Genomic DNA, 21,459 nt, shown 5'->3' on the forward strand with positions numbered 1-21,459 from the left:
GGGACCCTTTCCCCCTGGAGTTTGTTTCATGGCTCCAAATTATTTTTCTTCATGGCTCTCATCCCTGTCTGAAATTATGTCATACGTTTACGTGTAGCTGGTTTATCCTTCCCTCAGACTCACTGTGTATCCCTAGTGCCCCACTTCAGGCTTTGGGTCTTATCTCTGCCCCCACCTGCCTTCCCCTGGAAGCTACCTTTGACTGCTCATTCTTACTTCTCCATTCTCAGTTTATTTTGGGCAAACAGAACCTTCCCTGTTTCTGGACCAGTGAGCATCTGTCTTCAGGCCCTTCATTAGAACTCCTTCTGAGTCTGGCAGTTCTTCCGGCTCACAGTCCCTTTCTCTTCCTCTGTGCCTCCCTGACCTTGTCTTTAGAGACATGGAGAGGCCTCCGGGCCTCTGGGGGGTGGTGGGGGGGAGCCTCCCCTACTGTTCCACTCACCCTGCTGCCTCTTCTTATGATGGATAGCCTTGTCACTTGCTCCTCTTGCTCATTATTTATATGCCTTTCTAGTAGATGGCAGAAGCAATACTAGTGCCACCTAACAAACCCCAAATGTACCTTACACACAGTTTTCATTTGATCTCCCTAAAAACCTTGAAAGGTGGGGATTCTTGCCCTCACCCCATTTAGAGATGAGAAAGGTTAGTGACATGCCTGAGGTCACAGAGCCAGGCAGGGGCCGAGCTGGTCCAGGTACCCAGATCTGGGGTGCTGGTATTCAGGCTCTGCCACCCTTAGGCAACTATGAGAGGAAGCCCATGAAGCTCTGCTTTCGTCAGCCCTGGGGTGCGGCTAGTCATTCTATTATCAGATGTTGGGTAAGGAGGTTCCAACATGCCTGTTGCCGCTGCCAGCCCTGGGCTGGGTCCCGAGACTGTGGTCTTTGGTCCCACTATTGCAGAAATCTATGGTTTTGCCCTCACAGCAGGAGATGATTTTGGGGAGCATCTGGGTGGGGTTCACACTCCTTGCACAGCCAGTCTGCACAGGATTGTCCCCGTGAGACTTTGGGCATGGTGTGAGCAGAGCAGGCAGCCCTTCTTAGCCAGGGTATCTTCCTGAAGTCTGGGTGTGGACTGGTTTGTTATATAGGGATGTCCCTTAGTGACATGGCATCACAGAAATGGTGAGGGACTTGTGGCTCAAATACTTGCCTTGAGACTTGGCCCCTGATACCCTGAACACAAGCAAGTGGCTTCACCTCACCTTAGTTTCCTTCTCTGTGAATTGGGGCTGCTGCTCCCTGCCTTGCCCACCTTCCCAGGTGATGCTATGGGATAGTGACACACCATTTCATCCTAGGGGTAGGGGATGCTTTCTGCATGGTAAGAATGCTGCCTGGGGCTTCTCAGCATCTGTATTCCCTCTCCCCTTCTCAAATGTTGGAACAAGTGAGCTGTGTAAAATATACGGTGTCCAGGAATGTCTGTCTGAATTGGCCACAGGGAGTCTTCTTCCAGGATTGGTTAACTTGCTTTAGAGCCTATCATGTCTCTTCCCATGAAAAAAGGACATCTCTAGATAAGGGGTTGGATTCCCTTCCTGAGTAGGGAAACTGGGAGGCAAGAGAGGCTCTGGGGACCTCAGTGATGGGGCTGGCTTGGCCTTCTGGTGGGTAGCCCAGTCTGACTTGGACACATAGGCCTTTGCTGCCTTGGGACTCCTGGGCCTTTACACACAGTAAACCTCTCTGAGCTCTTTTTCTAGGCTGGCCCTTAGCCACGTGTCACCATCAGAATGGGGGTAGTGATGCGAAACTCTCAGGAACCGGAGTGCCTGTCAAGTGCTTGTGGAGGCTTCAAGGCTTTGGGGCCTCTTGGGCATGATACCTGTTGCTCAGCCCCACATACAGGGAGCCCACAGGCCTGAGGGACAGCCAGACCAGAGAAATCCTCTTCCTCTCTCTAAGCTAACCTTTCTGAGTACCTGCTCTGGGCCAGGACCTGGGAACCCAAATGTAGATCAGACCCAGGCCTGGTCCTCAGGCGGCTTCCCAGTCTCATGTGAGAATCGACTTGAAATGGACAGTTAATACACGAAGGGGCTGTGGGAGCCCAGAGGGAGGGCTCTACTCGCTCTTATTCCTTCCTTGTGCTGGTATCTCCTGATTTCATCTGCAAACAGAAGATTGTGGCAAGATGGTCCCAGACAGTTCCAGACTTGCATGGTCCAGAAGAAGGAGAGGTTTTTTCTCTCCCAAGGCTTCCTGTAGGATATAACTGCTTTCTTTCACTGTCAGGGAATCTCAGGTGAGGGGCCTTCCAAGCAGAGAAGTGACTCAGTATCTCTTAGCTTGCTGGGAGCTTCCACTGGGGCCTGGGTTCAGCATCACAGACAGGCCAACCTTGGAGCTGGGCTCTGGCCCTCCAGGTGGGGCTGAGGGAGTGGGCCTGACCTGAGGAAGGTAGAGTTGCATCCGCAGCCTCCCTTTCCCTGTGGCCCACACTAGCTCCCATGGAAACTCTGCCTCTCCTTCCTAGACTGCGGTTCCACTTGGCTGGCAGAGTGAGCTGTGGGCCATGGTTTGGGCTGGATAAGGCAGGATGAGAACAGCCTGGGCTCTGCTTTGGCTGGATGTGGGACTTGTGTGAGCCCCTTAGGCACTTGGTTTCTTTATGTATCAGGGATGAGGGTTAAGTGCTTGAACCTCATCAAAGTCCTAATAAACACAGAGAGGAAGAATTTTTAGGTTTTCTCAGTTATTTCCACCGGGGACATGTCACCAATGAGGAGTTTTGGCACTCCCTCCCCAAGTGGGAGTGCTGCCACAACCATAGTTGGCTGGTTCTGTCTCAGAGGTTGGGGGCGAGGTAAGATGACTCCAGCACACCTATCTTTTTTTATATATATATATATTTATTTAGTTGCAGATGAACATACAGTGTCTTTATGTATTTTTATGCGGTGCTGAGGATTGAAACCAGTGCCTTCACATGCATGGCAAACACTTTACCACTGAGCTACAGCCTCAGCCCCAGTATACCTATTTTTTTTGTTTATTTTTTAGTTGTAGCTGGACACAATACCTTCATTTAATTTATTTATATGTAGTGTTGAGGATCGAACCCAGGGCCTTGCATGTACTAGTGGAGCGCTCCACCACTGAGCCACAACCCCAGCCCCCAGTACACCTATCTTTAAGCACTCCTCAGACTGTTGGCCTGGGGGTCCATCTGTAGTCTGAAACAGACAGGTATGAGAAGTTGTCTGATGCTGTGTTCCCTGTCACTTTTATTTTGGGCCCAGCAGAATGTGGTAGTCTCAGCTCTCTTCCTTTGCCCATTTTAAAATAAATTTTTTGTAGTTGTAGATGGAAAGCATGACTTTATTTTATCTGTTCATTTTTATGTGGTGCTAAGGATCAAACCCAGTGCCTCACACATGCTAGGCAAGTGCTCTGCCACTGAGCCCCCTTTGCCCATTTTTAATCTACCTGTCTTTAAACTAAGGAACTTATATTTCTCAAATTTAATCACATGAGTGGAGGTCTTGTTAAAATGCAGATTTGACTCAGTAGATCCAGGCATTTCTGACCAGCTTTTCACGGGTGAGGCTGTTTTAGACCTCACTGTTTCAGACCACACCATGGGTAGGAAAGTACTGGAGAATCCTTTGCCTTCTCTCCAGTGAGGGTACCTAGCCTGGACCAGATGAAGCATTATGCTGCTCATAGCATGGCTCCTCATCACTGCATCCTGCCCAGCTCAGGAGGCAAAGCCCATTATGGCTGATGACATGGCCAGTCAGCCTTGGATCAGGGGTTCAGTCCTGGACTTGGGCCTCACTTCCTTCCCACATGTACTCACCCAGGCCTCCCTGCACATATAGATCAGGGTGAAGGTCTAGAACCCTCAAGGATGTATTAATGTAACTAAGTCATCTGTCTAGGCCCCACTGTGCACAGGTCCAGCCAGAGTCCTTCACTCAGCAGCTGCTGCGGGGAAGCGGAGGTGTCTGAACAGCAGTGAAAGTCCTGGGTTCCACCTTTGTCACTTACTGCTTGGGTATCCCTGAGCCAGCCAGTGCCTCTCTCTAGGCTCAGTCTCCATGAGGCTTTACTGGATGACCCTGTAGGGCCCTTGGGCTCTAGGATGGATTGTTGGGCAGGTATGAGATAGAAAGGGCCTGTGGTGGTTGAACTTTGTAAAAGGGGGTGAAGGAGTCAAACTTCTTGGGCTCTGGGGACCAGTTTCTTATTTGCTTTTGTGACTTCACACACTGCCAGCTCTGCCTTAGTTATGTCTATGGAGCATTGTATGCTACTGAGCACCCAATATGTATGGTTCATATTGGGTGCTCAGTAGCATGGTCTTACCTGGGCTCTTGTAGTGAGTGGAACAAAGTCCCCTCCCTCTGCTGCATCAGATAGGTCAAGGGGACATGATTGATGTGTCCACCTTGAGGCCTGGCATTTCCCACCTGCCTTCTAAAAGTCAAAGCAGTTGTTAACTTCACTGAGGAAGGGTAAGTCTCTTTCTGAACCCTGTTATGACCTTGTTGCCCTACAGATTTTGTTGAAATGTGAAGGCTTGAGTGTAAGCCCCTAAATTCTCTTTCCTGGTTCCCAGCTTCAGGCCAGAGTGAAAGGTCATGAGATCCTCAAGGACAAGATCTTGACGGAGTCATCTGTGCTGGGCCTTGCACAGTGGGTGGTGGGGAAGAATGTTCTGGCAGCACACAATAGGCGCTCAGTGAAGATGTGCTGAGCAAAGGGCAGGCAGCTGAGCTCAGCAGTGGAGGAGTGTGGGGTGGCCCCCTGCTTTAGTCTAGTGCTGAACAGAGTGAGCATGGGTCAGGGGCCTTGCCATGATCTTCTCCAGTGCTGTTTCTCTAGCAGCCTTCCCAGCTCCACTGCCCATAGACTGCTGAGTTCAGCTTATCATTGTAAGGGCATAATCACAGAGCATAATCTTGTCCTCACCTCCAGGTTGGGTGCTTGCTTGATAGTAAAGATCATTCCAGCCCTCTGTGTCCTCCAATTTGCTGAAGTTCTCTGACTAAGGGTCCTTCAGGGAAGCAAAGGCTCCTACCTGGCTCCCTTTGGGCCCCAAACTGAGATGAAGTTGACAGTGTAAATGTCTCTGCAGATGGTGGCGATGTGGTGTTGGGGGTGGGAATAAGAGGCGCTACTCCTTGGAAAAGGGAGATATCAGTCCCTGGGATAAAGGGGGTAGGGCAGGGATTGGGGATGCTCAAAGTACACTTGGAGAAGAAAACATTGCAAATTGGATGTTGAACCTCTGTCCTTGGCCTCACAGACACAGATAGCAAAGATTAAATATTTGTGATAGATCCAGATAAAGGATGACAGGAGTTTGGGACAGAGGGGAGGGAAGCGAACTGGCTGTTTTAGAGGACCTGGCCAAGACTTGGATCCAGAGCTAGCCTGGAAACCATTTCTATTGTGCATATGTAGAAACTGGGGCACAGAGAGCATCTAAACACCTTGTTATAAAGCCATTTAGTGATAGGGCAAGGATCTGAACCCAGGTATGTCTGATTCTGTAGTCCATGTCCTCATGTCTAAGAAGGCACTCACCTCTGGGAGGCAGGTTGGTGTTGGGGCTCTGAGACTGGAGGGAAGGATGGCAGTAGGCTCATGTTTCCTCCTGCTGCAGGTACTGGTTCCAGCATCCTCTCCGCCCTCCAGGATCTCTTCTCCATCACCTGGCTTAATAGGTCCAAGGTAGAAAAGCAGCTGCAGGTCATCTCAGTACTACAGTGGGTCCTGTCCTTCCTCGTGCTGGGTAAGTGGGGCTCATTGGACGGGTAGGTGGGGTCTCCCTACCAACAGAAGTTAGAACAGGAACATCCTCTCCATAGCCTCCTTCCACTTACTCCCTCTTTTTGAGACCTTCCATGTACGATGGAAAACATCCGAACAGTGGACTTCTGCTTAAAAGATCACATTTGCAGGGCAGAGGAGTGGGGCAAATCCCATAGTATGCCAAGCCCTGACATGTCTTTCTCAAATCCCGCTTCCCAGGAAAGGAAGTGGGAATTTACAGAGGTTCAGTAACTACTGAGATTATCATGCTTATCAAATGATTGAGTTGGAATTTGAGTGGAAGCCAGTATGTTTCCTGGGGAGTTCACTGTACCAGGGAGCCCAGAATTAATGGACCTGGTTGGAATAGCCAGCTAGTCTTCACTGTTAAGCCAAAGAATCGAGCTCTAGAGAGTCCTTAAACCCATAAAATTAGATTAAAAATTATATACAAGACTCTGTATGTTTGTGTATATATATTTATAAATATATGTATATGTATTTTTTTGTTGTTGTTTAGTACATGGGATTGAATCCAGGGGAACTTTACCACTGAGCCACATCCCCAGCCCTTTTTTATATTTTATTTAGAGATAGGGTCTTGCTGAGTTGTTTAGGGCCTCGATAAATTTCTGAGGCTGGCTTTGAACTCATGATCCTTCTGCCTCAGCCTCCCAAGCTGCTGGGATTACAGGTATGCACTACCATGCTTTGCTGACTGCACATTTTTGTGGGGAAAGGACCACAGATAGCAGTCTTCAGGAGTCTTTCAGAAGTGTATGGCCTCAAAAAGATAAAGAAACATTGGTTTGGAGAACAGAGCAAATTAAACCTGTTCCTTCAGAGCTCAAACCCTGATGTTTGACTTGCATTTGGCCACTTTATTAGAAACCTGAAGTAGAGAACACAGTGCCCCAACACCTCATCCCCTTATTCAATTAGGAATCAGAAGCTTAGTGGGAACAGGTTCTTTCTCAGGATCACATGAGAAGAAAATAGAGGGATCAGGACAAGAACCCAGATGATTGCCTGTTTATTCTTCTACAAAGCTCTCCCACTTAGACTCAGACTCTCTCTGTCTTAGTGGGTCAGGACTTGGCTTGTAGAACTTTGACCCACGCAGCATATAATGGGGATGGCCCCAAGCTGTAGGTTAACAATTGATCAAGCCCAACTCCAGCCCAGAAACCAGCCTATTGTGTCTTCTTAACTCCCTTGTGTAGGTGGGGTGAGACCTGGTGGGATGGGCAGGTCTGCTTAAGCTGCTGCTAATTACTACCCTGAGCAGCCCTTCATCTACCTCCCACTGGATCCCATACCTGCTGGCAGTGGCTCACAGCATATTGTGAAGGCTGCTGTGGCTGCCCCCTCTAGGCCTCCCTCCAAACCACAGAACCCTCTGATATTCTGATGAAGAATACAGACTTTTTCAGTGCTTTTAAATTTGTAGTACAAAGTACATTGACTTTCATAGGGAACCAATGATACTAAAATGCAAATGTGGGGCTGGGGCTGTGGTTCAGAGGTAGAGCGCTTGCCTAGTGTGGGTGAGGCACTGGGTTCCATCCTCAACACCACATAAAAATAAAATAAAGGTATTGTGTCCACCTACAACTAAAAACTAAATATTTAAAAAGTAAATGTATATTTAGAAACCTAATTAAACACAGTAACACATTTGTTGTTACATTAAGTTAAAAAAAAAGATCTAGTAGCAGGTATAATAATTACTGTAATTCTGAAGTAGGATGAAAAATAATTTTTCAAGAATCTGCAACTGCTGCACTATGATATGAAAATACCTTTGTTTACTGGTGTCATGTCAGCAGGCACTGATACTTGTGTGGTTTGTTACATTTGTAAGTGAAAGATGCTAAATTTCCATTAAAGGTGAGTGAAAATTCAGATGTCATTTCTTCCCCCATCCAAGTCCATGTACACTTACTGTCTGCCAGGCTGTGTGTTCAATTTAAACATCATCACTCTTCATTCCCAACCCTAAGGAAGCAGAGTTTTGGGGATGGGTTGAGGCCAGTACATGGCAGGGCCAACTCTCAGGTCTCTTTGGTCCCAGAGTCCTTATTCTTCACCAGTTCTGCTGCTACCTCCCCTGCCACCAAACATCCACACACTGCCCTGCATTACAGATCTCAGGTGCTAGGGTTTTTGCAACATGAGCTGCTTTGTGGCCACCAGGATGGTCAGGAGTGGGTGATGTGTGAAGGTGCCCTGAGCCTCCCTGTGTGGAACAAGCAGGTCTTTCAGGCACATGGCTTATATCTCTTGGGCCCGTGGCATTGGTTCCTGTTGCACCCATGACCTAAGAAGATGGGACAGAGGCTCTGAGAAAGGATGACCATCTGGTGTATTTACTTCACTCTTTTCTTCAATAAACCTTCCTGTATTTAAGGCTAGGGCTGGACCTAGTTTCAGCTCTCAAGGTGCTCAGGGGCCAAGTGATGTCAGCTGGAGGGAATCTATTGAGAGAGGCAGATAATGATAAGAGAGTTGACCTATCTGTGAGATAGGGCTTTGGACACACTGGTGGGGAGTGGCCCCACTGAGAAAGAGACCAGCTGCAGTTTCTGGACTACTCAATAGTTCTCTTCTCCATCTAGGTGACCTTAGCCACAGAGTAGGGTATAGGGATACTCTCCTTCCCAGAGATACCAGCCCTCCAGGCAGTGGGGTCAAAGGCTCTCAGCCCCTTCCACCTTCTGCTCCTCAGGAGAGCTGGGGGTTGCTGGCAGCTTGGTCTCCAGACTGTTTACACCCTAGTCTGAACCATATAGGACTGGCCCAGTCCCACTTGGAGCATCACTGAGCCTCTACAGAAGCTTGGATCCCTATGGATATGGGAGCTAGAATAGATCCCTTTCCAGGCCCAAGATAAACTGCAAATCAGTCTTAACATAGACGTGGCTCTTTGCCCAGCTGCCTTAGGGATCCCACAGTTGCCTTTAACAGGTCTTATAGCCTGCAAAAGCTCCCTTAGACTCAGCTTCCCTAAGCAGGTCCTGAGAAACAGATGTCTGGTCACTAGTCACTGTCCCTCCCAAGGTAGTTGTACCCTGGGGAAAGGCTGGCTCAGGAGTGTAGAATGTGACCGGATTGGGGATGATAAGGGCCATCATTTCCCCTAGGTTCACCAAGGGTCTGCATCTAGCCATGTCCTCTCCCACATACACCCAGAGGAAGGTCAGTGTGGTAGGAAGAAGATGGTATGGAATTCTCAGTCCAGGAAGCTCAGTGTTCAGGAGAGAGTGGGCACACAGAGTTGGCCTCTCTCATACCTTTCCTATCAAGCATGAGTCCTACTGCCCCCTGGTCTTGTGTTGAGTGCCAGGGAACAAAGATCTGGCCCCTCCCTAATGAGGAGAGTTCAGAGATGAGAGAGTCCTGTGGGATGGTTTGGTATTGGAGAGCACTTCTGGAAGGGTTGGAAAGAGAGAAGCCCTGGTGTGGTTATCAAAGTGTGAACCAAGAGATAAACCAGGCTACCTATCAGCTTTCCTTCCCTCCAGTGCCAGCTCATTCAGACTTATGGCCAGCAGGTCCAGAACACAGTGACCAAATGGAAGCTGGCCCCCAGGGGAGTCTTCAAGTGTCCTGTTTTTTTCTTTTTCTTTTTTTAATGTAGTGCTAGGAATTGAACCCAGTGCCTCACGTGTGCTAGGTAAACGTTCTACCACTGAGATACAACTCCAGGCCCTGTTGGATTTTTGATGAGAGGAAGGCTGACAGGGTCTGACCTTTGGCCAGGGACTCCTTGTCTCTCTGTTGTGTTGGAAGGGGGACAGCCCTCCTCTTGGGGCAGGAGTCCCCTCTCTCAGGTTCCTTCAGTGACAGTCTGAAATTTCTCATTTTTGGTGAATTTCTAAAGCCTAGTGCAGACTATGAACTTTAGAATCAGACTTGAATTTGAATCCTGGCTCTGCCACTGTCCTGCCAGGTGACCTTGGTCAAGTTACCTTCCCCCTCAACCTTCAGTTTTCTCCTCTCTAAAATGGGCTAGGGCTGGGAATATAACTCAGTTGGTAGAGTGCTTACCTAGAATGTACAAGACCCTAGTTTCAATCCCCAGCACCACAATGAATAAATAAGTAAAATTTTAAAATGGGGAAAATGTCACCTTAGTTCAGTGACTCAGTGGTTCAGTTCAAGTCTTGAAAAGTTGAGAGAAGCACTTGGTAGATATTTCCTCCCTTTACCCATAGTAACTTTGTTGGGCACTTGTGTAGGCAGGACTTACAAGGAGGGACAATAAGAATAGCTTCAAGTCTCCTTCCTCTGATACTACATCCCAGAAAACATGGAACCCAGGTGCCTGTCAGTGCCAGGACAGCCTGTCAGAATCCGAGAGATGAGGCTCACGTCCTGTGGGCCGGGCATCCTTTTAGCCATTGCCAGGGGTAGGGTCTGTGGGCCTCCATGCTGTGGCTCTGTCTTTGCCTAGCTTAGTGCCACAGGAAACACTCCACCAGTGTCCAGAGGGGAGCCTGAGACCCAGCCAGGAGGACAGGGCCTGACCTGTGGCCATCTGCCCCCCACCAGGAGTGGCCTGCAGTGCCATCCTCATGTACACCTTCTGCACTGACTGCTGGCTCATAGCTGTGCTCTACTTCACCTGGCTGGCATTTGACTGGAACACACCCAAGAAAGGTAAGTGCCAGGTCTCCCGCCCACTCCCTGGCCCTGGAAGCCTGCCCCTCCTGCACCGCTGCGGTTCCTCACCACGGGCTCTGCCTTTTTCTACTTTATTCCTACTTTATGAAAAGCACTGGGCTAGTCCACTGTGTAGTTTTGGGTGGAGGGTTAAAAGCTCCTCACAGGGTACCATCCTGGTACCTGTGGGTGCTCCCCTTCAGTCAAGAGTTTGTATAATAGGGGAATATGTGGGAAAGGGCCCAGTGGGCAAGGACAAAGATGCCACATGAGCTGACAGTCCCCTACCTCAGGGTTTCATACTGGCGCTGTCTTGTCTGCCTTGTCCAAATGTCCCCCACTCCTACTTCTTCCCAATACTGTATTTTGTTTCTTGGAAGGTGGCAGGAGATCACAGTGGGTACGAAATTGGGCTGTGTGGCGCTACTTTCGAGACTATTTTCCCATCCAGGTAAGGACTCATTCTATCTTGGGAGGGTGGGAATTGGTGAAAATCTCAACTCCGACCTTAACCTACCCATGCAGAGTGGCCACTTATGTGGTGATGAACTGTGTGGGCTCTCCCTGCACCTGACTTTATGCAAGATTGGAGGGAATTTCAGATATGTATAATGCCAGACCAGGTGAAGAGAAAAGTTAAGACTTCAGGGAAAAGTACTAATATTTCAAACACAAGGGGAAACAACAGTTGAAGTTCACATCCAGCTCTGAGCTTTCTGGCAGCAAAGTCAAAAAGACAAACATGATTGTCATTGGCTTCATGTTTTGAGAATGGAAGATATGTGTGTTGTTCTTTGGGGAAACAAGACTTGATCTAGCCTTTGGATCTAAAAGATCACTGAGAGCCTGAGTGACAGAAGGATCAGGTATAATAGCATATATTATGACCACTGTTTGTTTTCCCTTCAGTGAGTATTAAGGACATAATTTAAAATGGAGGTGATTTATCAAGAGCAATACTAAGGTAGTCTAAGCTCATCTGGCCCGAACCAAGGATCGAACTGAAAGTAGCCTGTTGAGGGGCTTTGTTTTCTTCTGAGGTCTTACAGAGTATTACTTCTCTCAGCCAGTTACTTGGGTCCTGGCCATGGGAATTAGGGCCCAGGAAATTTGATGAACAGTGAAAGAAGGATGAGACCCCAGGTGCTGGAGTGGTTGGAGAAGGCTTCAGGTGGGGGCACCCAGCACTGCCTTAGGAGCACAGCAATGAGGGGGCAGAGAAAAAGGGAGAACATAAGCCCCAAGTTTGAAAAGTTGGGGGAGAGGAGCTGTTGATGGGAACAAAGGAGAGGAAGGACCCAAAGAATCCTGAAGGTTTTCTCCAAAGGATAAAGACCTGTCGAGCCGGCTCGCTCAGCACCCAGCCTGGCACACTCTAGCTGCCAAGGCCGCCCAGCAGATGCAGCACGTGAATGTGAAAGTGTGGTGTGTGGTGCAGGGTGGTGTGCGTTTGCTGTTGTGAGTCAGCCACTGGGACAACCTGGAGGAGGTGGCTGGGCAACCCTGCATTCCTCCGCTGCCTTGCATCTCATGGGGACAGCCCCAGGGCCAGCTCCTTCTGTCCACCCCAGTCCTTTCAGGTCCTTCCTGTTCCTCCAGATCAGGGCTCCCTCTCCTCCCTCTCCTGAGCCCTGTTACTCTGACTGTAAACAGTTGGAGGCTGTTGTTGCTGGGAGGATGTTGCATCATTGGATGCAACCCTCTCATTTTGGAGGTGAGGAAACTTAAGTCCCAAAGAGAGGCAAGGACTTGTCTAGGCTGCACAGCAGGTCCCTATGTCCTCACATCTCTTTTCCAAGAAGTCAGCTGGAAGTTGGAGCCATATAGCATGTGCATGCTGGCCCTCTGAGGGCTCATGGACACCAGGAACAGAGCTGGGCTGGGCCTGACTCAGCCTGGGACACTAAGCCTCCACTTGAGGCCTTGTGCTGAGCTCTGTTCCTGCCCTTGTGGCCTCAGGCTCCCCTCTGTTCCAGGAGGATTTGGCCTTGGAGATTGACGTCAGGTCTTACACTCTAGGGTTGTGTGTGACCCTCCCATCCCACCCACTTTGCCTGGCCTCTTGCCACAGGTTATGTAATGAGGATCTCCAGTTGTACCACCCACCCCTCCTCTCTTTCTTCTCTGTGTGGCTCTTAGATCTTTGTCACCAGAGCAGCTCAGCTGGTCCAGAGAACATCTCTTTTTCTGGCACAGGTGGGGCTCAGCTGTCAGCCATAGCTACCTATACTGCTGGCTTCCTGGAAGAGCAGCAGCCAGTTCCCTGTTCCCTCTCCCTGAGGTTAGAGGCAGGACCTTTGGAGAAGAGACTGAGAAAGACTCTGTCCAATTACTTCATTGGCAGAGTAGGCCAAGAGAGGAAGGACTGTCCCAAGGTCACAAAGCAAGATGGTATAGGAGCCAACTTGCCTGCTTCATGGCCCATGTTCTTACTCCTCTGTTCTTACTCCCTTTGCTTCAGGGCCCATGTTATTCCATTCTTCTGCTACAGGGCCCTGCTGTGTAAGCTTGGGCAAATCCTTGCTCTTTCCTGGGCCTAAGTGTCTTCCTCTGTATGGGGCTAGGGTAGGAAAATCTACTGGAGCACCTTCCTAGCCTAGGAGGCAGGGCTTGAGGAGTGACCTTCCAGGAATGTGTCCCAAGCTCATTTTGGCCCACAGACCTGGGATTTTGCCATGGGAAACAGGGAACATGAGAGCAGGCAGTCAACAGTCTTCAGCTGTGGTGCCTTTCTCCTCCAGAGTGGACCTTCTCTCCAGCACTGGGGGAAGACACTGTGAAGGAGAGCTAGTTCAAAGCTGTATCAGGCTGAGCATGGTGGAGCATACCTGTAATCCCAGTGACTTGGAAGGCTGAGGCAGAAGGATCACAAGTTCCAGGCCAGTCTTGGCAACCTAGCGAGGCCCTAAGCAACTTAGTGAGACGCTGTCTTAAAATAAAAGGGGGGAAAAAAGGGGGGTGGGGTGGGGACTTGGTTTAAAGTGCTGCTGGGTTCAATCCTCAGTACAAAAACAAACAAACCCAAAACCAAAAGTGCTGTATCAGTTGCCTGCATTCTTCTGGGGTCCCCACCAAAGGCCATTAAGCTTCACAGTGCCCCAAGGTACCTCATTTAACCATTTATGCCATCAGAGTCCTGGGGAGGGATGAAATGATTTATAAAGCTAGCTGGGCTCCTACCAATTGACTCCTACATCTTCATTATATGACCAGGGAAAAGCACAGTTGGGTGGCCTTGTCCAGACAGAGATGATTCACTGTTAACTCCTCAGGGAAAGCAGCAGCTCTTTTCTCTGAGCCCTGGTTTCCACCTTGTCATCCAAGGAATGGCCTGGATCTTCAGGGCTCTGCTGACCCCTTTGGGACACACATCCAGCCTGGAGTGTTTTCAGTCTGTAATGGCTGCCTTGGCTCCTACCTTGTTACCTATCTTTCTTTCTGTGGAAACTGGCTCAAGGTTTAAATTCTGGCTTTGCTGAGCCCTGTATAGGTAGGCAGAGCTCTTTAGGACGCCAGACAACAGCCTTGCCCAGCTCTTGTCAACCTGGCTCTTTCACATGCCCTTGCTGCCCTCTACCCTGGTGGTGGAAAAGTCCTCTGCTGCTGCTCATTTATTTGGTGGGCAGCTAAGAGCTGGCTGGATTTGTGTGTGTGTGTTTTGTTTTGGTACTGGAGATTGAACCCAGGGGCACTTTACCACTGAGCCACATCCCCACCCCTTTTTATTTTCTATTTTGATACAGGGTCTCACTAAGTTGCTGAGGCTGGCCTTGAATTTGCCATCTTACTGCCTCAGTTTCCTGAGTCACTGGGATAACAGGCATGTGCCACAGTGTACCCAACCTGGTTGGCTTTTTGAGCAGCCTTAAAAGGCAAATGTGGTACAAATGTTCCACACAGCAGGGACTAAAACTTAGAGATTCGGGCTCACATGCACACATATTGGCAGCTGTATGTGGCCAGTGATGTCCTGATATATCCCCTTTAGTCCTCTGTCACCTGAAGATTTAGATTTCTATTTTCTGAGGCCAGCACCAGCACCAGCACCTATACCCCCAAAACTGATCACAGGGACCCTCACTGAGCCAGGAGATCCCCAAATCTGGAGTCACAGAAAATTCTGATGTTCTGCCAGTGGCCAGGGACTTTGTTTCCAGCTGGCTTCAATGCAAGAAAGGGACAGTGACAGGCACTCAGCTGGGAATGTGCTTGAGGCTTGCCAAGCTGAAAAGACCCACCTGTTCATATTTCTGGAAGTTTATCTCATGAAAACAATCAGATATATGGGCAAAATTAAGGTATTTATTGAAGCACTATTTCTTTTTTAAAAAAATATTTTTAATTATAGATGATGGACACAATACTTTTATTTATTTACTTTTTGTGGTGCTGAGGATCAAACACAGTGCCTTACTTAGGCTAGGTAAGTGCTCTACCACTGAGCCACAACCCCAGCCTCTTGAAGCACTGTTTGTAAAAGGGAAAGTTTAGATGCCTTTAAAATGTCCCTCTACTTGGTTTGAGTTGGTGCTACTACACATACATAGCTGTGCAACAACAGGCCAGGCAGCTGCAAGGAGACCAAGGGATTTGGGTCAGGACCAGTAGTAGCTCGGATGTATTTGGTAGAAAATTTAAAAAAAATGATACTCAGACTGTAAGTTCATGTTTGTGGTTTATGAAAAGAGGCATATGCATTTTTAAGTAAAAAATAAGAACACTTTGTCAGAGTGGTTTATCTGGATGGAGGGGGAGGTATTGCAGGGATTGTTTTTCTAATGTGAAAAAAGTAATGTTTTATAAACAAAATACCCTTATCTTCCTCCCTCTCAAGAATCTCTGCCCCCATGATGTTCCCTAGGTAGGTATCTGAGGCCTGGTGACTGACTCTCTCTTTTTTTTTTTTAACCTTTATTATATTTATTTATTTTTATGTGGTGCTGAGGATCGAATCCAGGGCTTCACACGTTCTAGGCGAGTGCTTTACCATTGAGCCACAACCCCCCCCCCCCCGGCCTGGTGTCTCTTGTTGCTCAGGGTTTAGGGGTTTAGGGACACTTTGTAACACCTACCTCTCATAACACCAGTTTCAGGGTAGGCAGTAGACCTTAAGGAAGCCAGTCAATGTTTGGAGCATCTCAGGACAACTTTGTTGACAGTACCACAGGCCAGGTCATTGACTGCCTAGCCACCTCTCCCCTCCACACACCTGGGTCTGGCTGGAACAGGGCTGATAGTCACCCTCTCTTGTCTTTCCTACCTCAGAACCTGAGCTGAGCTTGGCTTCTGGCAGGAAGTTTCCATTTAGGCCAGCTGCACTGCTTCTTTTCTGTGCTGGAGGAGTAAGAGCTGGGCTGTACTGGGAGCAGCTGAGGAGCCTCAGGCTGCAAGACCAGACAGACCCTCCCTTCAGGGCTGGGAAGGCTGCTGGTACAGGCAGAACTTGCAGTTGAGACCTGCTTGCCTAACTAAGGATTTGGAGCTTCACCCTGATAGAGTGTGGACCCTCTCTTTAGTTTGAGAGTAGCAAGGGTTGGATTTGGGCTTTAGAGCAGTTGTTCTGGCTTTGGTGAGAAGGAGGGACTGAGAAGAGGGGAAGACAGGAGGCCAGTGGAGTGTGGCTGTGGAATGAGGGAGAAGACTCCCCCCTCCTAGTCCAAATGGTGGCTGCCAACCACCTGTGGCCCAGAAATGAGAGTCTGAAGTTAGATGTGGAATGCCACTGCGTCCTTTGGGCACACCTTCTAAGTGGGTCCCTTTGTCCCTTTCCTGGCCAGTTGCCTCTGACCTAAAGTTTTCCTTGGCAGCTGGTGAAGACACACAATTTACTGACCACCAGGAACTACATCTTTGGATACCACCCCCATGGCATCATGGGCCTCGGTGCCTTCTGTAACTTCAGCACAGAAGCCACTGAAGTAAGCAAGAAGTTCCCTGGAATAAGGCCCTACCTGGCCACACTGGCTGGCAACTTTCGGATGCCTGTGCTGCGGGAGTACCTGATGTCCGGAGGTGAGAATTCACCCCTGCTGGCTCTGCTGAGCCTCCCCATCAAGCAGGGCAACACAGGAGGCTGACAGGGTCCTGTGTTGGGAGCTACAACTTGCCGCAGACATACTGGGTCAGGGCTGAGCAGGAGAGTCTCCAGGATTCATCTTGGTTAACAGCCTCCCCCTGAAGTCTCCTCTTGACAGTCCTTTTTCTGGGTGCCCAGCCTTCTTATTGTCCATTGTACAACCTCCTCAGGGTTCACAGCACTGTTGCTGGCCCCCTGCCAATTGACACATTGGGATTCCTAGCATCTGGCATCAGCATGGCAGAGTTAGAACCTCAGGGGAAATTTGCTGAATTAATGAACTCCCCAAAGAACCTTGCATCATGCCCACTGAACAGATAAGAAAGCCAAGGCTCAGGAAAAGGGATAGCTTACATAGGGTAATACAGCTTCTACGTAGGCGAATTAGGTCTGGGGTCCAAGTATAGGGTTTTGTGTTTTACACTTGACTGCACAGTTGGTGGGGAGTGGTTCAATGAGCAATCCTGACAGGGTGTCCCTTCCTGTCTAACAGGCATCTGCCCTGTCAACCGGGACACCATAGACTACTTGCTTTCAAAGAATGGGAGTGGTAATGCCATCATCATTGTTGTGGGGGGTGCAGCCGAGTCCCTGAGCTCCATGCCTGGCAAGAATGCTGTCACCCTGCGGAACCGAAAAGGCTTTGTGAAGCTGGCCCTGCGCCATGGGTAAGTATACACACACATCCAGCATTTGCTTCAGCCCAGGGCAATAGGATGGGCTTGGATTCTCCTTGGCCTTTGTTGACAAAGCCCAGCCCACCCCCACTGAAGGCATAAAAGCATAGAAGGGGAGGAGCATGTTGGAGCCCAGACAGCACAGTTTAATCCAAGTTTGCCCAAGTGTAGACAGGTGTCTGGGTGGAGCAGAGCTGTAGCTTGTGGCCTCTTCCTCACTTGCAGAACTACAGAAAAACTTACCATCTGGGCCAGATGGGCTGTTAGGAAAGCAAGAGGTCAGGAGGAGGATGGCCTGGCTAGAAACATCAGGGAATGTTTGTTGGAGGGTGACCCTGAGAACAGGCAGAGAGGAACTGGGCGACTTGGGTCTCTGTGATCCCTGTGTAGAAAACCAGAGGCATATTCTGTGTTGCCACCTGATCAGCATATTCCATTTACCAAGCACATCCAGCAACCCAGAAAGTGAGGAGATTGAGTCCCCATTTCCCACTGGAGAAGATCCAGTATGGCTAACGGACTGGTGGGGACACATTGTAACATGCAGAGTCATGCTTCTTGTACTCCAGCTCCACTGCTTTCCTCTCAGATCTGGGTTCCAGGTGACTCAGGAGGAGGATCCTGGGGTGACAGATCTCCAGTAATGCATAGGCCAACAGAGGGAGAGAGATGTAGCCTGTAGTCACACACAAGTTAGGGAAGACACTAGACCATGTCATCAAGGTCCCATGCATCCTAGAGTGTGATATATGGACAGGAGAACAGCCCTCCTCTCTGTTCCATTAGGACCCTGTCTTTATGCTTTGTAAGAGGCTGCTCTGCAGAACCCAGTCCTGGGGATGGTCAGATCAGACCCTGACAAGGAGCCCTAATGGTAGGGAAGGGAGTAGGGACAGGTAGAGACAACACATAGTGTGTTGAGGCTATGACACAGTGATGAGTTTAGAGCTGAGAGACCCCTGGGGTGGGGAGGGACAGGGAGGCAGGCCTTCAGGAAGAGGGTGAATGTTGGCCTTCCGGAGCAGGCACTGGCAAATGGGCAGGGGTTCATCAGAGTCTGTTATGAGGCACATGTGGTTCTGGTCTACTCCAGGCCTGAGGGCAGCTTGGCTGGGGCGCAGGGCCTCTAGGGCTGACAGTAAGAACTGAGACCAGTGGTTGGAGTGTGACAGACCCTGGCCTCTCCCTTCCAGAGCTGACCTGGTTCCCACCTACTCCTTTGGGGAGAACGAGGTATACAAGCAGGTGATCTTCGAGGAGGGCTCCTGGGGCCGATGGGTCCAGAAGAAGTTCCAGAAGTACATAGGCTTCGCTCCCTGCATCTTCCATGGCAGAGGCCTCTTTTCCTCAGACACCTGGGGGCTGGTGCCCTACTCCAAGCCCATCACTACTGTTGGTGAGTCCCAATTTATACACCAAGGGCTGTCCTGAGCACATCAAGATCCCAGAATAGGCCACCCAGCTGTGATGGCCTTGCTCTTAACCATGAGGACCTTGATGTGTTGGGTGCCAATGGGAATGGTCAGTGGGGGTAAGGAGTATATGGATCCATTTCTATGAACCTAGCAGCATAACAGGTGAGGAAATAAGACCTGCAGATGGTTTGCAGTACCCACTGGCCCATCTGGGAAGATAGTGTTCCAGCAAACACCTCTGGGGATGTGATGGGGATGCACAGGTACCCTAGGAGTTCCTATCAGTGGGGACCTTACCTCACTGCTGATAGGAATTATCAGTAAAAGAAGGGAGAAGAGAATTTCTGACAGAAACAATAGCCTAAGTGAAGTTAGGGAAAGATTGTGTGGTTTTTTGAGGAGCAGAAAGAAAAAAGTGAGTCGCATAGACCTGGGAGAGATGTGGCAAAGCCTGGCCACACTCAGCCCTCAGCTACATCGATTCAGGTATATTCAGGACAATTTATAGGATTGCAAAGAATTGCCTGTTTTTGATATTTGCAGAGCTGTGCATACGTGCATGTGTTAAAGGTCACAAGTTGGTGATGTCACAGGAGCTTGTGACCCTGAGCAGTAGATTTGACAGGCCAAAGCTCACACAGATACTTTGCATTATCAGAAGCAGGTGTGTGATTTGTGCTGTGGTCAGAGACAAAGCATCAGCAAGGCAGTAGGCATGCTTCCCTCACAGGGCTGCAGTCGGACAGGTCCTCTGGCAGTGCCAAGGAGGGGCTCTTTGCCTTGAGGATGGAAAGCTGCTGGAGAGCATTTGGGAAGGGAGATTCAGATTTGCATTCTAAAGTGATCCCTGGGTCTGTTGGGGATGGGCAGAAATGGACAGGGAAGGTCAGTCTCCATGCTTTTGTGGTAGTGTCTTGAGCTGAGGGTGTGGCAGTAGAGATAGAGGAGAATAAGTACAGGGATTTGGAAGAAATCTCAGAAATTGCACTGCAGGACTTTAGGGGTAGATTGGTTCTGCAGATGGAGCAAGATACAAAAATTAACAGCGTAGCAGTGTCGGTTCTTCCTCTCCTGCCCTTACACGCTTTTCAGAGCTGTCACATTCTTCACAGAATCCTTAGAAAGACCCATGAGGAAGGCTCCCCATGTGACAGACCCGGAACTGGGGCTCAAAGAGTCAATGTAGCTCACCCAGAGAAGAGCAAAAGCAAAGCCATTTTACTTGATCCTGTGACTTTCACAGGAACTTCTATCAGGGTGCAGTGCAATAATTTCATCCACTGTTCAGGGCTGTGTTGTCTTGGGCAGGGCCCTTCCCAAATTCCTGGGTCTCAGTATTCTCATTTATAAAAAGGGACAATCTGAGACAGGCAGTTTCTGGTGTATGGTCAGCACATTGCACAGTCATTGAAGTCAGTAGATACCCGGAAGGGGTTGCCCAAGAACACTGACTAACCAGCTGCCTTTGCCCCATCCCTGCAGTGGGTGAGCCCATCACCATCCCCAAGCTGGAGCATCCAACCCAGCAGGACATCGACCTGTACCACGCCATGTACATGGAGGCCCTGGTGAAGCTCTTTGACAAGCACAAGACCAAGTTTGGCCTCCCAGAGACTGAGGTCCTGGAGGTGAACTGATTTAGCCCTTGGGGGCCAGCTACCGGAAGGAACCCGGCTGCAAATCGTGCTTTTTGTTCTGTAAATTTGGAAGCGTCATGGGTGTCTGTGGGTTATTTAAAGAAATTATAATTTGTTAAACCATTACAATGTTAGGTCTTTTTTAAAGAAGAAAAAATATTTCAAGGTCTTTTACTTCCAGTCTGCCCTGCTCTAGGTGGTGGTCAACACAGCTGGGCCTTTATGGTTTCTCAACCAACCCTTCTTCTTCCCCTCCCAAATGACAGAGAAGGCTCAGTTCTGATTAATTGGGGGAAGAAGGACAGCCATTAATGACTCAGGCCAGTTAGATGATTTGCTCTTTGCTCCTAGGGATGAGAGGCAAAAGCCACTTCTGACCCAGACACCTCTGTTCCCACCACCCCATGCTTGACTACAGGACAGGTCCTTCTTGATGAGGGGAAGATGCAGAGGGTGCAGTTATTTGGGAGGGCAGTGGTGGGCATCAGGAATGCTTCTCTGCCTGCTTCAGCCTACCCCCAGTCTCGCAAATCTGAGCCTGGACTGGCCTCCAGTGATACTGTCCCAGAGGCACCCTATCTTGGATTATCCAGTCACACATGCAGTTGGAGAGACTGTTGCTCAGGAGGCCGATGGCACAGGTTCCATACACTCAGCTTTAGCCTGGAGCATGTCCTTCCCAGTGGCCTCACTCTACCTGAGTCATGCCCCAAGTTTGGTGTGAGGAAGAATTCCTCTTCTGTTCACAGAGGGGCTTGGCCTCCTGTGCAACACTGGGTCCAGATTGAAGGCCCCCAAACCCGATCCTCACATATATGTGCCTTTCTGAGGGGGGGGTGGTCTGTGGAGGAAACCTAGCCCCTCCTTTTTGTGTTATGTTTTCTCTCCATGAGATCATTGTACCATGTCAGTCTTTTGTATATTCCTAGACAAATAAATGGAAACAAGAACCCTCAGGCATTATTGCTGGGGCTTTGTCTGTATCCTGCTGCCACATGTGGGGAGGACCACGCCCCAGCTGGGCTGCCTGCTGGACTTCTGGTACACTATTCCTCCATGGCTATTTAACAAATAACTTCAGAACTTAGTGGCTTCAAACTTTATCTCTTGTGGTTCTCAGAGTCAAGAGTCCAGGATTTGCTGGGTCCTCTGCTCAGTGTCTCTGCCAAGGCTACAATCTAGGTGTTGACAAGGGCCTCAGTTGTCTCAAACCCC

The 21,459-nt window shown here is 49.4% G+C and overlaps 1 protein-coding gene across 1 annotated transcript in view; it reads left to right on the forward strand.

The window, feature by feature from the left end:
* The window catches only part of Dgat2 (diacylglycerol O-acyltransferase 2), a 30,297-nt gene extending 9,097 nt beyond the window's left edge, over window positions 1-21,200 (forward strand). The window contains exons 2-8 of the mRNA XM_005323214.4: window positions 5,626-5,754; window positions 10,329-10,436; window positions 10,820-10,890; window positions 16,247-16,451; window positions 17,009-17,183; window positions 18,386-18,588; window positions 20,090-21,200. Of these exons, the coding sequence (XP_005323271.1) occupies window positions 5,626-5,754; window positions 10,329-10,436; window positions 10,820-10,890; window positions 16,247-16,451; window positions 17,009-17,183; window positions 18,386-18,588; window positions 20,090-20,244 (1,046 nt within the window). The 3' untranslated portion in view covers window positions 20,245-21,200. The remainder of the gene's footprint in view (window positions 1-5,625; window positions 5,755-10,328; window positions 10,437-10,819; window positions 10,891-16,246; window positions 16,452-17,008; window positions 17,184-18,385; window positions 18,589-20,089) is intronic.
* Window positions 21,201-21,459: the final 259 nt, after the last annotated feature.

Source organism: Ictidomys tridecemlineatus, chromosome 4, assembly GCF_052094955.1.
Source record: "Ictidomys tridecemlineatus isolate mIctTri1 chromosome 4, mIctTri1.hap1, whole genome shotgun sequence".
Classification (NCBI taxonomy): domain Eukaryota; kingdom Metazoa; phylum Chordata; class Mammalia; order Rodentia; family Sciuridae; genus Ictidomys; species Ictidomys tridecemlineatus.